Source organism: Pimephales promelas, chromosome 17 (assembly GCF_988280905.1).
Source record: "Pimephales promelas chromosome 17, fPimPro1.hap1.1, whole genome shotgun sequence".
NCBI lineage: Eukaryota > Metazoa > Chordata > Actinopteri > Cypriniformes > Leuciscidae > Pimephales > Pimephales promelas.
Genome location: NC_142785.1, coordinates 33,766,978 through 33,781,905, shown reverse-complemented (window position 1 = coordinate 33,781,905; position 14,928 = coordinate 33,766,978). Strand labels below are relative to the sequence as shown.

At 36.8% G+C, this 14,928-nt stretch overlaps 1 protein-coding gene across 2 annotated transcripts in view; it reads right to left on the bottom strand.

The window, feature by feature from the left end:
- Positions 1-2,451: 2,451 nt before the first annotated feature.
- The window catches only part of actn2a (actinin, alpha 2a), a 20,170-nt gene continuing 7,693 nt past the window's right edge, over positions 2,452-14,928 (bottom strand). Inside the window, exons 8-22 of one of the 2 annotated variants that reach the window (XM_039651138.2) lie at positions 13,595-13,676; positions 13,239-13,324; positions 12,109-12,201; positions 11,671-11,901; positions 11,444-11,591; positions 10,634-10,784; positions 8,850-8,958; positions 8,097-8,237; positions 7,807-7,989; positions 6,638-6,772; positions 6,379-6,558; positions 6,153-6,299; positions 4,801-4,866; positions 3,716-3,874; positions 2,452-2,751 (exon numbers count right to left, since the gene is read on the bottom strand). In XM_039651138.2, the coding sequence (XP_039507072.2) occupies positions 2,593-2,751; positions 3,716-3,874; positions 4,801-4,866; positions 6,153-6,299; positions 6,379-6,558; positions 6,638-6,772; positions 7,807-7,989; positions 8,097-8,237; positions 8,850-8,958; positions 10,634-10,784; positions 11,444-11,591; positions 11,671-11,901; positions 12,109-12,201; positions 13,239-13,324; positions 13,595-13,676 (2,070 nt within the window). In that variant the 3' untranslated portion in view covers positions 2,452-2,592. Of the gene's footprint in view, positions 2,752-3,715; positions 3,875-4,800; positions 4,867-5,138; positions 5,188-6,152; positions 6,300-6,378; positions 6,559-6,637; positions 6,773-7,806; positions 7,990-8,096; positions 8,238-8,849; positions 8,959-10,633; positions 10,785-11,443; positions 11,592-11,670; positions 11,902-12,108; positions 12,202-13,238; positions 13,325-13,594; positions 13,677-14,928 lie in introns of those variants that run through there. The other variant, XR_016147154.1, reaches the window with a different exon arrangement.

Here is a 14,928-nt window from a genome sequence, read left to right as displayed (position 1 = left end):
CTGATTCAACTCATCAGCTCATAATCAGATGGGTTAATGAGCTGATGAGTTGAATCAGGTGTGTTTGATTGAGGAGACAAAGAATACGCGCAGTGGTGTGCCGCCAGGAACAGGGTTGGGAAACACTGAGGCATGCACTTCAAAATGGACAATATACTGCTCTTCCACAGGGGTCCAGTAACACCCCTGGTTAGGATACAATTGACAGGATACTTTCTCTTGCTGTGTTACAGCATGTTTGTGTGTTTTTCAGAGTTCCTCAGCCTCCACGTCTCATGACCTGACTGCATCATCGAGGCCTCAAGAAAAAAAATTGACTGCACATACAATATGAATCAATTACAGATTTAACTTTACATACAGCAAAAGACACTGCATCTATTTGAGTATAATTGGTTAATCCAGGATGGACCTAAAAAAAAAAACACTGTCTCTCAAAATATTTAACCTTACAGTTCATTCAACATTGTTAACACAGCTATGAAGATATTTTCATTCGATCTTCACACTGTATAGCCAGAAGGATTATCACAAAAGTATTTGGGAAATGAAAGTTTCCTATAGTCTGTTTAAATCTGTTTTGTATTGTTGTGCATTTTAAAAAGCTCTATAAATGTCCATGTAAATGTTCATTTTGCTTGTAGTTCTGTGTTAATAACAATGTAATCCATTACATCTCATAATTCAGTTGAAATAATTTAGTATCGTATTGTGTAATTTAATCAGATGTCATTTTTATAGCCTGTAAGTTTTGGTTCACTAATTTTATTGCATTGAATGCTATTGTATTGTATGATGTTCTGTTTTAAGAAATAATTATGACAAATCATATGAATTAGAACACAAAATGACATGAATGTAATTTTTAAAAATGTTGTTAAATAACAAATAACTTAATGTTGCAAAACATACCTGAAAATGCTATTTATTGCATTAATCAGGATAAAAAATAAAATTATGATATAAATAAAGTTTGATAATGATTACATTATACGATTTGTGATTCAGTAATTTTTATTACACTGTCTTGTAATCAAGGGTAGACAAACAATTCATATTATATGAATTAGAACACAAAATGACATGAATGTAATTTAAAAAAAATTATTATGCCTTATTGTTTAATAACAAATAACTTAACGTTGCAAAACATACCTGAAAATGCTATTTCTTTCATTAATCAGGATAAAAAAAATAAAATTATGATATGAATAAAGTTTGATAATGATTAAATTACGATTTGTGATTCACAAATTTTTATTACACTGTCCTGTAATCAAGGCTAGACAAACAATTCAAATGATCAACATCGCACTGATTCTAAAGACAAAAACAGTGACAATTATTTGCATTTCGAATACGGTAAGGCAGTATAAGCTGCGGTAAATCTCAGCTAGCACGAATCATCGGATAAATGCTATGCTACTAAGCTAACTAAAAACACTAAGAACGAGAAATGTTTAAATGTACAATCTACAGCTTCGGTTATATACTAGTATATAAAACATATAAGTTAAAATACATTAATGACTCGTTATAACGTACTTCAAACGTCTCTTTTAATAAAGTGATTTGTAACCAGGCATTAAAGCGATTACCCATAAAACTAGCTTTGAACCAATCGGATCGCTTGGGTCCTAAGGTGGGACTCATCTCTTCAGGCGGACCCATCTCTTCACCACACCGGTAGTCGATGTCCTTATGTCAGTTCCGCTGCAAATACGGTGACGTAATTATTCAAAAAACGTAATAGAGAACAGAAAAATATGAACAGGTTGAAAAATATGACCAAAACAGAATATAAAGATATAAACGAAGCACCTGAAGAGAATAATTTCATATTTTCTGTACTTATAACACTCCAAATGTACAACAAAATGCATTTAAGGGCTAAAAAAGTGGATTTTGCATGATATGTCCCCTTTAAGAAGGTTGGGTACTTTTACTGAAACAAAAGAAAAAGCTCACAGATGTTTTTATTATTTAGATTTATTTGCAGTGCACTGAGCATAACCAGCCGTGGCTGAAAGCATTTCATAGTTCATCATGAGGATGTACAGTGGCTCCGAAAGTCTGAGAGCACTAATTATTGTGCTTTAATGAATATAAAAATTATTTGTTATAACTGAAATATTGAGGTTTTGAGGACGTTATTATTTGATGTGTCCGTAAGCTAAACCTGATGATGATCATGATGTTTTCCAGCAAGATCTGAGATATTTGAAGAGCTTCACCGACAAACATCTGACTGTCACTCATTTACTTTATTAACTAGAAATCTATATTGAAGAAACAAAACAGGGGAAAAAACAAGCATTCTAATATAGTAGTCAGATATTAAAATAGATAAAGAGAATTATTTTAGAGATCTAAAAAAAAATAAAAAATTAATGGTCTCAGACATTTGGAGCCCACAGTAAAACTCACTCAAAAGCCTGACGGATCATAATGCAATGTCTAAAATTTTTTATTTTGAAATGAAACACTTTTGCACTTTGAGTAAGTGTTGTCAGAGATCACACACACACACACACAATGAGGATTGTCAGGTCAGGATTCAGAGAAGTGAAACACATGGGGTTCTCTGGGCCACTAGAGGTCGCTCTCTCCGTACAGGACCGTAGAGAACGCCGTGTAGTCCAAAGCCCCCTGCTCTCCATCAGGTCCTGTATAAGGGGGCATCCTGGAGATGCAGTACTCCGCCTGATCCGGGGGCAACTCCCGACGGAGCTCGTCCACCAGAATATACGGCTGGAATCACACCAACAGGCCAGTGATGAATATATGCATGCTTATTGATTATGTAAGGTATTTACATATGATTTCAAAAAATATTTAGGCCAAATTTCATTTCAAGATTACATTTATGGATTTGGCAGACGCTTTTATGCAAAAAGACTAAAAATACATTTCAAGGTATATATTTACATTCTAAACAGTTGGTGCTTTCCCTGGGAATCGAGCCCATGACCTTAGCGTTGCAAGCGCCAGCAAAGATTCATTTTAATTCGATTTAGACAAAAACGTCATAGAAAAACAAATAACCCATATTCAAATGTTGATAAAAAAGAATGCATGAGGCTAGAATAAGATGTTTGTTTGTTTAAAAGCAGATGCGCTGTGCTCTTTCTTTTGATATATTACATGTACAGATATTCATACAACAAAATATTCTGGGATGCATGAAATTGTTGTACAAAAACATAAAAAATGTCTGGCAGCTTTAAAAAAAACTGTTAATGTAATGAATATTCGTCAGTCATACATGAGACGGATATTAAGCACAAGTCTAGAATAAATAAATGCATCTTGAAAACATGATTATTTAAATAAATTCAAATAGAATAATACTAATATTAATTAATATTAATCAAATAGATTTTTTGAGTACAGAAATCTGACATGTCAAATATGCATGGCATTAATTATTTCTACGGAAAAGGTTATAATGGTGGGAAAAGCTATAACTTTAATTGTATGAAGCTTTCTGTGAATGCTTTGAAAAAGTTTATAAATAAATATTTGTTTAATAAATGAAATAAAAAAGTTTATTAGTTTGTTTATTTTAAAATAGATGGAAATTCATTTGCAATTCAAATCCATAAATCTAAAACTTTGACGTGTGTGTGTGTGTGTATGAGAGAGAGAGAGAGTGCTGTGAGCATATGTGTGTGAGAGAGAGAGAGTGTGCGTGTGTGTGTGTGTGTGTATTGACCTTATCCGCAGCCAGGATCCTGAAGGAGGCGACGACCTGCTCCGAGGTGTCCGTGTCTCCGGTCTCGCGGGTCATGAAGTCCACGAAGGCCTGGAACGTCACTTTCCCGGAGCCGTTGGGATCCACCAAACACATGATCCGCGCAAACTCGGCTTCACCCTGACGGACATCACAGAACATTCCTCACATCTTTACACACACAACACAGACATGACACGCGTGTGTGTAAGGCTCCTGTAGTATATGATCATTCATTTATGGACTTTTAACCCCAGTTACAGAAACATACGGAGGCGTATTGCATTCACTTGAAGAAAAAAAATCTACTATGTTTTTCTGAATTAACGAGTTAATTTTTCATGAGAAAAAAAAAATTTTGCTCTGTTTTTCTGAATTAACGAGTTAATTTTTCATGAGAAAATTTTTTTTTGCTCTGTTTTTCTGAATTAACGAGTTAATTTTTCATGAGAAAAAAAATTTTGCTCTGTTTTTCTGAATTAATGAGTTAATTTTTAATGGAATTTTTTTTTCTTTGCTCTGTTTTTCTGAATTAATGAGTTAATTCAGAAAAACAGCAAAAATAAATTTTCTCATGAAAAATTAACTCATTAATTCAGAAAAACAGAGCAAAAACTTTTTTTCTGTTTTTAAAAAATTAACTCATTAATTCAGAAAAACAGAGCAAAAAATTTTTTTCTCATGAAAAATTAACTCGTTAATTCAGAAAAACAGAGCAAAATTTTTTTTTTCTCATGAAAAATTAACTCATTAATTCAGAAAAACAGAGCAAAAACTTTTTTTCTCATGAAAAATTAACTCATTAATTCAGAAAAACAGAGTAGATTTTTTTTCTCATGAAAAATTAACTCATTAATTCAGAAAAACAGAGCAAAAACTTTTTTTCTCATGAAAAATTAACTCATTAATTCAGAAAAACAGAGCAAATTTTTTTTCTCATGAAAAATTAACTCGTTAATTCAGAAAAACAGAGTAGATTTTTTTTCTTCAAGTGAATGCAATACGCCTCCGTAGAAACACACACATCAGATGTTGTTTTACGAAACCAGACATCATTAGTTATTTACCAGATCATAACCCATGGAGATCAGACAGGCCCGGAAGTCATCCGTCTCCATGCCTCCCTTCTTCTTCTGCCAGAATCAACAAACACAAGTGTGCATTTACATTCAACGGATGCTTTTATCCAAACATCAACAATATTAGTAATACCCAATGCCATATACTGTATATACTAGTGGATGATGAGAACTGCATACAGGTGGAGGAATGATAAAGCGTAAGAGGAAAGTAAATAATGTGACTTTAACAACATAGAAACACTATTTATATAACTGTTTTAACAAATGCAAGTTCTGGTCACATGACGATGACGTACAGGTAAAGGGTGTGGTTTAGTTAGTACCTGTGTTAGTTTGGTTTCCTGTTTGGCCGAAGTTAACCAGTCAAACCTTCTGCAATACACACACACACACACACACATAAAATACACATGTTTCTATTAGTCAGGGTCAGTTTGCAGCGAGTTTGAGATTACAGAGCCCATTTATCCTCAAAAACAGTTAGTCTGGGTCTGCTAGCTAGAATACATGTAGTTTCTGCATTCACCCTCTGTTCTGATTGGTCAATGAACTATAATCTGCTGTGATTGGTCAAGCCAGAAATGTAACGTCCTTTACCATCAAATAAAAAAAGGTCAAATAAAACAAGCATAATAAACTGGAGTCAATCTGTATATATTGCAATGTTTTTTTGTAAATGATTGACAGGTGCACATCATCATTATTGTGTCAATAATCTTCAAAATCAGTTCCTCTTCTCTGATAAAGAGGGCGGGGCTATTACCTGTCACTCACATGAGATCAGCCAATAGCAAACCACAATCAGCCAATCAATTCCCCACAGACACAATCAAGCTCCGCCCACATGTGTTCTTGTTCGGATATTTGTCACAATAGTGGAGAAAAGACTAGCGTGACTTCTATTCATTGACAAACTGAACTATGAAGTCCACTAAATCTTTTATATATATATATATATATATATAATTTATTAAATGATGTAGTTTCTTCTTTTTTGCAGTAAAATCTAACCTTTTTAAAGTCCCCCTGTAGTCAATAATTCTATCCCTTAAAATTAATCTTTAATTACCAAAATGACATTTAAACATCTTTTACTTGAAAATAAATGTATTTATGTTTTAGAATATCTTGAATGTTCTATGAATATGCAGATGAGCCCCGCCTCCACTCACTCACTCACTCACTCACTCAGAGATCCACTGCTTGACGATCACACGTTGATCTGATTGGTTACAAGCTCGTTTGTGACTCTAAGATGAATTAGCAGAAGCAAAATTGCATGCGATATTAAGATCGGCGTAAAGCTGTGTGTAGTGTGTGTGTAGTGTGTGTGTTACCCGGTCGAAGTGTGTGAAGGAGGATCTGAACTCGTTGAGCTGCTGTTGGCTGATTCCTTTAGCGTCGCGCGTCAGGATCTGAGTCTCGATCTCGTTGATGGTGCGCGCGACCGTAGTGAGCAGAGACTCCCATCCCACACGGATGTGCTGAGGAGAGACTGATGTTAACACACACACACACACACACTAACCCGACCCCTAAACTCACTCACACACACATCTGTACCTCCATGGTGTAGTTGGTGTGTTTGTTGTCGAATATGAGCGACTCCTGGATGAGCTGATGGTCTCCCTCCAGTTTGTCGATGTTGTGTTTGTAGGCGATGATGTCATGCTCGTATTGCTTGAGTGTGTTCATCTGATCCTCCAGTGTGACGCCCACATCCATCGAGCTGCGAGCGATGTCCTGCGCGACACACAGTGAGTGTGAGCGAGAGTGACTCGGGGTGTGTGTGTTTGTGTGTGTGAGTGAGTGTGTGTGTGACCTCCATGCGTGCTTGTATCCAGGGTCCGATGGCATTGGCTTGGGCCGCAAACTGTCGTCTCAATCGCTCGTTCGCATTCTGTCGTGACATTTCCTCCTGAAGAGAGTTTCCTCTCTGAGGAACCAACTTCTTCACCTGCACACACACACATATATATATATATATATATATATATATATATATATAGTAGGGCTGGGTAATAAATATCGATTTCTCGATATTAATCGATTCTTATTTTTACGAACCGATATCGATTCTTAAATCTCAAGAATCGATTAGTCATCCTGTTTCATTTGAATGAATGGATCATTGTATCGCGGCTGTGCGCATCCAAAAAAACGCAATAATCTTTGTCTTTTGTTACTATTGATATGAAACAAAGTCTCAATTTTCAAATTACGTCCATTTTCTTTAGAAATTCAAAAACATAAATAGCGTTTTGTCGCTGTGGCGTGAGATCGCTCTGGAGAAGCAGCAGCGCTGATCTCTCTTCCGGCTTAATAATACCAGTCACAGCGCCAAATAAACATGAATGAGCATCTGAAAGTGTGTTAAAGATACAGTACAACTTATCCAAATCATGTCACATTGATTCAGTCAATCAGCGTTTCAACCGTGGAAAGACGTCAGTTAAACAGCTTGTAATCAATGTATCGTCATATTTACCTCAGAAAACCCACATAAACTCGTTAGTCAGCGAGAAAAAATAACTCTAATATATACACCATATTACATATGCATTATAATCTTAATGTTCTTCAATATTAATGCATATTTGAATAAATCTGGCAAGTTTTTATGACAGCCACCATTTAAATGTTTATATTTCATATAATCTTCTTATTATAAAAATAAATAAAAGTGTAATTTAAGTGTTTGTATAGCTACAAAACAGTTCATTATTACCTTCATATTAGGCGAATGAAGTCTATAGGCTACAACTAGACTCCCATAGTTTACAGCATTAGTTAGAGATTTGATTTCCTTGAGAAAATTTGCCATTTATTGGAACTGATATCCAAAATAATCAATATTGAATCGTAATTGAAATCGAATCGAATTGCAAGCTTGTGAATTGAAATCGAATGGAATTGTGAAATTTGTCTCAATACCCAGCCCTAATACATAGTATGTTTATATAGTGTAGTTAACTGTGGACACACACACACCTTCTCCCAGGACTGGTTGATGTGTGCCGGCGTGATGTCGCTGTAGATGTTGGTGAGTCGGCTGGAGATGCCGTAACTCTGCGTGATCTTCTGCACTTCACTGTAGATGCTCAGGATGGCCTGGCGCTCGCTGTCGGCCTCGGGGAGCGTCGTCTTGAACACATCGTGAGCCGACAACAGACTCTGCAGAGAGAGAGAGGCTACAATCAGATCTCACTTAAAAAAGATCTATTCATCTATAGATAAAATCAAAAACGATCAAAAACGTAAAGCGAGTGCATTTGCCGGACCTGAACCTCGTCGAGCGAGTGGACCATGAACATGTCCTGCAGATCCTCCATCGCTCCCTCCATCCAGTTATTAAACGGAGCCGCTCTCTTAGCAAACTCCAGAAACAGCTGATCGATCGTGTCCAGGAGCTTCTCTGTCCTCTGATACACACACACACACACAAGTTTATTTCAGTACAAGGCCAACATCAGATGGGACATGCTTTACAATAAGAAGTTTTGAAAAGTTTGAAATCATAAACATTTTAAAATCACTTCTCCTCACCAATACTGCATTAATTTAATCAAAAATACTGTAAAACAGTGAAATATTATTTTAATGTAAATCATCTGTTTTCTATGTGAATATACAGTAAAGTGTAATTTATTCCTGTGATTTTCAGCATCATTACTCCAGTCTTATGGAGTCAGTCAAATCACACTAATTTTGATCAATGTTGTTTTGCGTCATATTGTAATATTTCACAATATGACTGTATTTTTGATCAAATAAATGCAGCCTTTGTGAGCAATAAGGTCACATTAAAAACATTTAAAAAACATTTTTAATGTAATTATTCCAAACTTTTGACTTGTAGTGTATTTTACTTTTACAGTGGAAATATGTGTGAATATTTGATTACATGTATAGTATGTAAAGTGATAGAACCACATGTATCCTAAACCTCCGATAAACACTAAAACTCCCGGTTTGGTGATATAACTGATGTTGGTGTGTGTGTGTGTGTGTGTGTGTGTGTGTGTGTGAATCACCTCCAGAGCTTCTCTGCGTTTCTGGGTCAAAGTTCCCAGCTGATCCCACTGATCACAGATCATCTGACAGCGTTCATTAATGACACCAGCAGCGTGATAGTCCAGTTCACTGCGGACACACACACACACACACAGATCCTTTATACTGGAAGAATGACGTTTAATTGCTAAATTTAACCGTTCTCACGGTGGAGTTGATTTCAGATTTTTCATAATAAAAACTTTTTTTTTTACAACCACAAGATTAAGATGAAGATCATCAAGATGATCATAACACAGAAAAAACTATTACACAAACATATTTAATATCGTGTGCATCCAGTGTGAGTTTCCCTGCAGTGCCTCATGTGTCCACTGGAGCGCAGCATCCGCTCAGACTCGAGCCAGTGCAGAACGGATGCACAAACTCTTTATAATACATTATATTTGACACATTTTTACACGTATATATTTTGTACGTTGTCGTTAATGTTGATTATCCTGCAAATTCTCTCTTCCGAGTTTGAGCACGAGATGCACAACTGCCCTGTATTTACTTGAATAATATAAAATGTATTAAATAGATACAATTAAATAATAATAAAGATCAATAGTAATCAGGTCAAATACTCCAACAGAACAAAGGAATTTAAAGATTACGTTTTAGAATGTTAAAACGGTAATTTGCAATAACTGTACAATTATAAGACATTATTCCAATAAAATACAAATAGAGTTGAAAATCAAGAGGATTCTAAGAATCAACTAAGATAATAATAAATACACTGACATTTCATAAAAAACATCTGACACTTTACAATAAACTTAATATGAACTAACAATGAACACTTCAACAACATTTATTAATCATAGTTAATTTCAACATTTACTGATTCATTATTAAAATCCAAAGCTGTATCTGTTAATATTGTGTAAAGGAATGAACTAACATTAACAGTTGTGCGTTTATTTTTACTAACGTTAACAGATGAATTCGCTGCTGCTCTGATTAATATATTTGGAATGTTTCTGTAAATTATTTTTTATTTTATTTTTTTTATTTTTGTTATTTGGTTACTGTTTGTTCTATTGGAAAATCAATAAAAAAAACATTGTTGAAAAAAAAACCCTTAACAGATGAATTAATTCAGTAAGAAATGTATTGCTCCTTGTTAATGGAAGGTAAATTATGTTAACTATAATGGGACCTTGATTGTAAAAGTGTTAAACAAGTTAAAATTCTGTTACAAATGTTGCTTGTCCAGTAAATGTATCTTGAGTCGTGAATGTTTAGATTTTTGTACTGCAAATTTCTGGCGTAATGAGATTGAAATCGGACTGAATCATAGAAGTGGAGCGGGCCACGAATGAACTGAGTTCAGCATGATTCACTGTGGGGCCTTTTAGGAAATACCAGAGAGTGTGTGTGTGTGTGTGTGTGTGTGAGGTCAGACATCATGATGATGATCAGCTGTTGTAATGGAGGTGATGACAGTTTCATAGATCACTGACACTGACACACAGATCAACACACTACAAATAGAGCGGTCTGTATATACTGGTGTGTGTGTGTGTGTGTGTGTGTGTTTCTGACTCATTGTCACACAGGGAATCTGACAGGTGTTCTGACTGCATTTAGAACAATAGAAACTCAACACTGTCAGTGACATCATCATCTATACACACTCATAACTGCAGGATCTCGAGAGAAACATGTTCGGGTCGTTTCATAAAAACCGTGGTAAAGACAAAACTGAGGAAACCCACAGTGTGAGGCTGTGAGGAGAAACAGGAAGTGGTCATACTTGAGTTCCTGTGCAATGGCGGCGATTTGCTCGACTCGGTCCTGATGAGCCGCGAGGTCACTCTCAAACGCCTCGTGTTTCCGTAGCAACGCTCTCAGCTCCGTGAGGGATGCACTCTCGAAATCCTTCAGAGTCAACAGCTGATCCTTTCCTGCAGCACACACACACACACACACACACTTACATGTTTTATGAGGACTCTCCATAGACGTAATGGTTTTATACTGTACAATAAAGGATTTTGAAGGCCGATACCGATACAAATATTTGTTGGTTTTAAAATCCGATATATCGGCCGATATTTTTATATATATTTTTTATTTCAGAAATGTGCAACAAAAGAGAACAAAACAGCAACAAAAATGCCGATACCGATAGTTTGGAAAATGCCTAATATCGGCCGATAATTAGAATTACTTAGAATTATCTCACCCTGAGCCCAGCTCTCGTGCGTCGAGACGTTCTACAGTATTACTGTTATCTCACCCTGAGCCCAGCTCTCGTGTGTCGAGACGTTCTACAGTATTACTGTAATCTCACCCTGAGCCCAGCTCTCGTGCGTCGAGACGTTCTACAGTATTACTGTAATCTCACCCTGAGCCCAGCTCTCGTGCGTCGAGACGTTCTACAGTATTACTGTAATCTCACCCTGAGCCCAGCTCTCGTGTGTCGAGACGTTCTACAGTATTACTGTAATCTCACCCTGAGCCCAGCTCTCGTGCGTCGAGACGTTCTACAGTATTACTGTAATCTCACCCTGAGCCCAGCTCTCGTGCGTCGAGACGTTCTACAGTATTACTGTAATCTCACCCTGAGCCCAGCTCTCGTGCGTCGAGACTTTCTGCTGGAACTTCTCCGCCAAATGTTCCACTCGCTCCAAACGCCTGATCTCACTGAGCAGCCACTCCTCATAACCCTTCTCCGCATGTTCCAGACCGTGCCACGCGCTCGTGATGTCCTGCACACGGTCAGAGGAAGGAGTTAGAGAGTGTGTGTGTGTGTGTGTGTGTGTGCGTGTGTGTGTGAGCGAGTCTTACAGACACCATCTTCCCCTCTGAGGGCATGAATGCGGGTCTGTTGCTGATGTTCAGTTTGGTCTGGAGTGTGTTGAAGCTGATCTCCAGCTGGCACTTCTCCTGGACTTTGGGTGGTTTGTGCAAACGCCGATAGTCTCGGAAATCCTCCAGTTTGCATCTCATGGCAGCGAGTGTGTTCTCAGCGCTGCGCTTCTCCAGCCACGGCGTGGTGCGATTGATCCACTCCAGCAACTGGAACATTCAGACGTTTGAGTCGGGTTAATTTCACTTACATTTGATTCGGCTCACCAAATCTGCATCAAAAATACAGTCAAAACTGGAACGTTTGTGAGATATTGTTCCGATTTAAAACAGCTGTTTTATTTCTGAATAATATATAGTGAATGTCAGCATCATTACTCCAGTCTTCAGTGTGTGTGTGTGTGTGTGTGTGTGTACCTCACTGGCCAGTCGTTCATATTCCTCCATCAGCTTCTCATTTTCCTGATTCACTCCAAGCACTTTACAGATCCTGTTAGCCGCTGTTTCTGCCTTTAAACACACACACACACGTCACATGACAGATTCAGACTCGACTCGAGCAGGTCATTTAAAAAGTACCCATGATGCATCTGCTTTTATTTAACCCTTGTGCATCCTTATGGACATTTTTGTCCTTTTCAGTTTTGTTTTTTTGATCACTTTGCCTGTGTTAAAGCTAACTGCAAAACACTTGGCGCAGGTGTGTATTTTTATTGGAATTTTACTATTTCACCGTCATTTTCTTAAAAAAATATTTTTTGCATTAGGTACAAAAAATACTCCCTCTCAGCACCTTTCGGACAAAAATGTCCCCATTGAAACCCATTAAAACTGCCATTTTTAATCCCCGGTTCAGTTAACTATAAAATTATGCAATCTTTGTTAAGAGGCTTTCATTCTGATGGCAAGGCTTCAAAAATTTATTTTTTATCAGATGGTGCCATTTTTTTTAAGTTTGGCCTATAAAACAAATATCGCTTTATTCCTGTTCTCTGCTTCGGCATACTATAGAGCCAACTGGATAAATTATGCAACAATATTTGAGTGTGGTTAGTATGTGTGTTATAAAAATATGTGTGTGTGTGTGCGCATGTGTGTGTTTGTAATACTGAGAGAGAAAAACTGCAAATAACAAATCCAATCACTGTGAGCTCCAGTGGGGTTTTGCTGCCACCCAATGGGGAAAATATGTTACTACGCCCAAACAAACTGTTACCGAAAGCTCATTTTTTGAGATATCATCCTCAAATTTGGAACACAACCTATTTAGATTTATGGCTGTGATTGTATTGCAGTTTTGAGTTCAACCTGATTTATAAAATATATATTTTATTTAAAATATTTTTTTATAAATAATTTTCATAAACTTATACCTATATAACTTTTTTTTGGATTTACTTATTATTATTTTTTTTACACATTTTTATGAGAGTTTTTTGACATGGACATTTTTGTCCTCTTTTTACCTGTGTGACTTTTTTTGATGCACAAGGGTTAATAATGAGCACATATTATCTATGTTTTGCTCACATTAAGTGCAGAAATACCTGTTCTGCACCAGCGAAAGCATGATAGAAACAGGACACGTAGGTCATGATGGCTCTCTCGTCAGGCTTCGGGGTGTTAATGATGTCTGGAGCACACACACACACACACACACACACGCAACAACAAACAGAATTAAACTGCAACTTTTGCTAATGCATTGGCCATCTGCATTGATCACACAGCCATCAGAGGGGAATCTGTGCACTGCATTCTGGGATGGATTGTTCAAGGCCGTCACCTTCTCGTGCCGGTAAGACGAAGCGCGGGTCAAACACACACAGCTGTTCGCTAAATCTGTTACTGAGTTCAACAGGAGAGTATTGTTGTATAATGATGTGTGTAATACTGAAACTACCTTCTGGGTCCAACATTTTAGGGATGTCCAAGTGTTTCTCCGCGATTTCTAAAGCCAGACTGAGATTTCCAAGAGGATCGTTCTGCACAGAGGAAACAGCAATAAGTACAAAATCTCATCCTCATTTAAGTGATCAACATATGCTCCATTCAGGATTATTATCATTAACTAAAAATCAAAACTAAAACTAAGTGCTACTTGAAATAAATCAAACTATTTTTATTTTATTTCAAATATTATAATAAAATATATCATAAAATATTTCATTTAATTTTACTTGATATACTAAAATAAAACTATATGGACAAAAATATTGTTTAAATAAAAAAAGGTTCCATTAGTTAACAACTAACAACAAGTCTGTAAATGTTGAAATTAACTAAGATGAATATAAATGCTTTGTTTAGAAGAATCTTTCATTGTTAGTTCATGTTTACTAATGTTGTACCACAAAAACAGAAATGACAACACAACAAAATTCTTAAAACTGTAACTGAAATTCAAACGTATTACAGCAAAATCAATGATGCCGAAATAACAGGTTGAGGTTATAGATCATGACACGGCAGATCCACGCAGGTTTGTGTGTTCAGCTGGAATTATCAGTCAGTCAAACATCAGCTGTACGAGGCTAAAGCCTGAGTAAAGCTTGAGTAAAGCCTGAGTAATGCTTGAGTAAAGCCTGAGTATAACTCGAGTAAAGCCTGAGTAATGCTTGAGTAAAGCCTGAGTAATGCTTGAGTAAAGCCTGAGTATAACTCGAGTAAAGCCTGAGTAAAGCTTGAGAAAAGCTTGAGTAAAGCCTGAGTAATGCTTGAGTAAAGCCTGGGTATAACTCGAGTAAAGCCTGAGTAAAGCCTGAGTAAAGCTTGAGTAAAGCCTGAGTAATGCTTGAGTAAAGCCTGGGTATAACTCGAGTAAAGCTTGAGTAAAGCCTGAGTAAAGCTTGAGTAAAGCCTGAGTAATGCTTGAGTAAAGCCTGGGTATAACTCGAGTAAAGCTTGAGTAAAGCCTGAGTAAAGCTTGAGTAAAGCCTGGGTATAACTCGAGTAAAGCCTGAGTAAAGCCTGAGTAATGCTTGAGTAAAGCCTGGGTATAACTCGAGTAAAGCTTGAGTAAAGCCTGAGTAAAGCTTGAGTAAAGCCTGGGTATAACTCGAGTAAAGCCTGAGTAAAGCCTTAGTAAAGCCCGAGTAAAGCCTGGGTATAACTCGAGTAAAGCCTGAGTAGAGCCTGAGTATAACTCGAGTAAAGCCCGAGAGTAACTTGAGTAAAGCCCGAGTAAAGCCTGAATATAACTCGAGTAAAGCTTGAGTAAAGCTCGAGTAAAGCTTG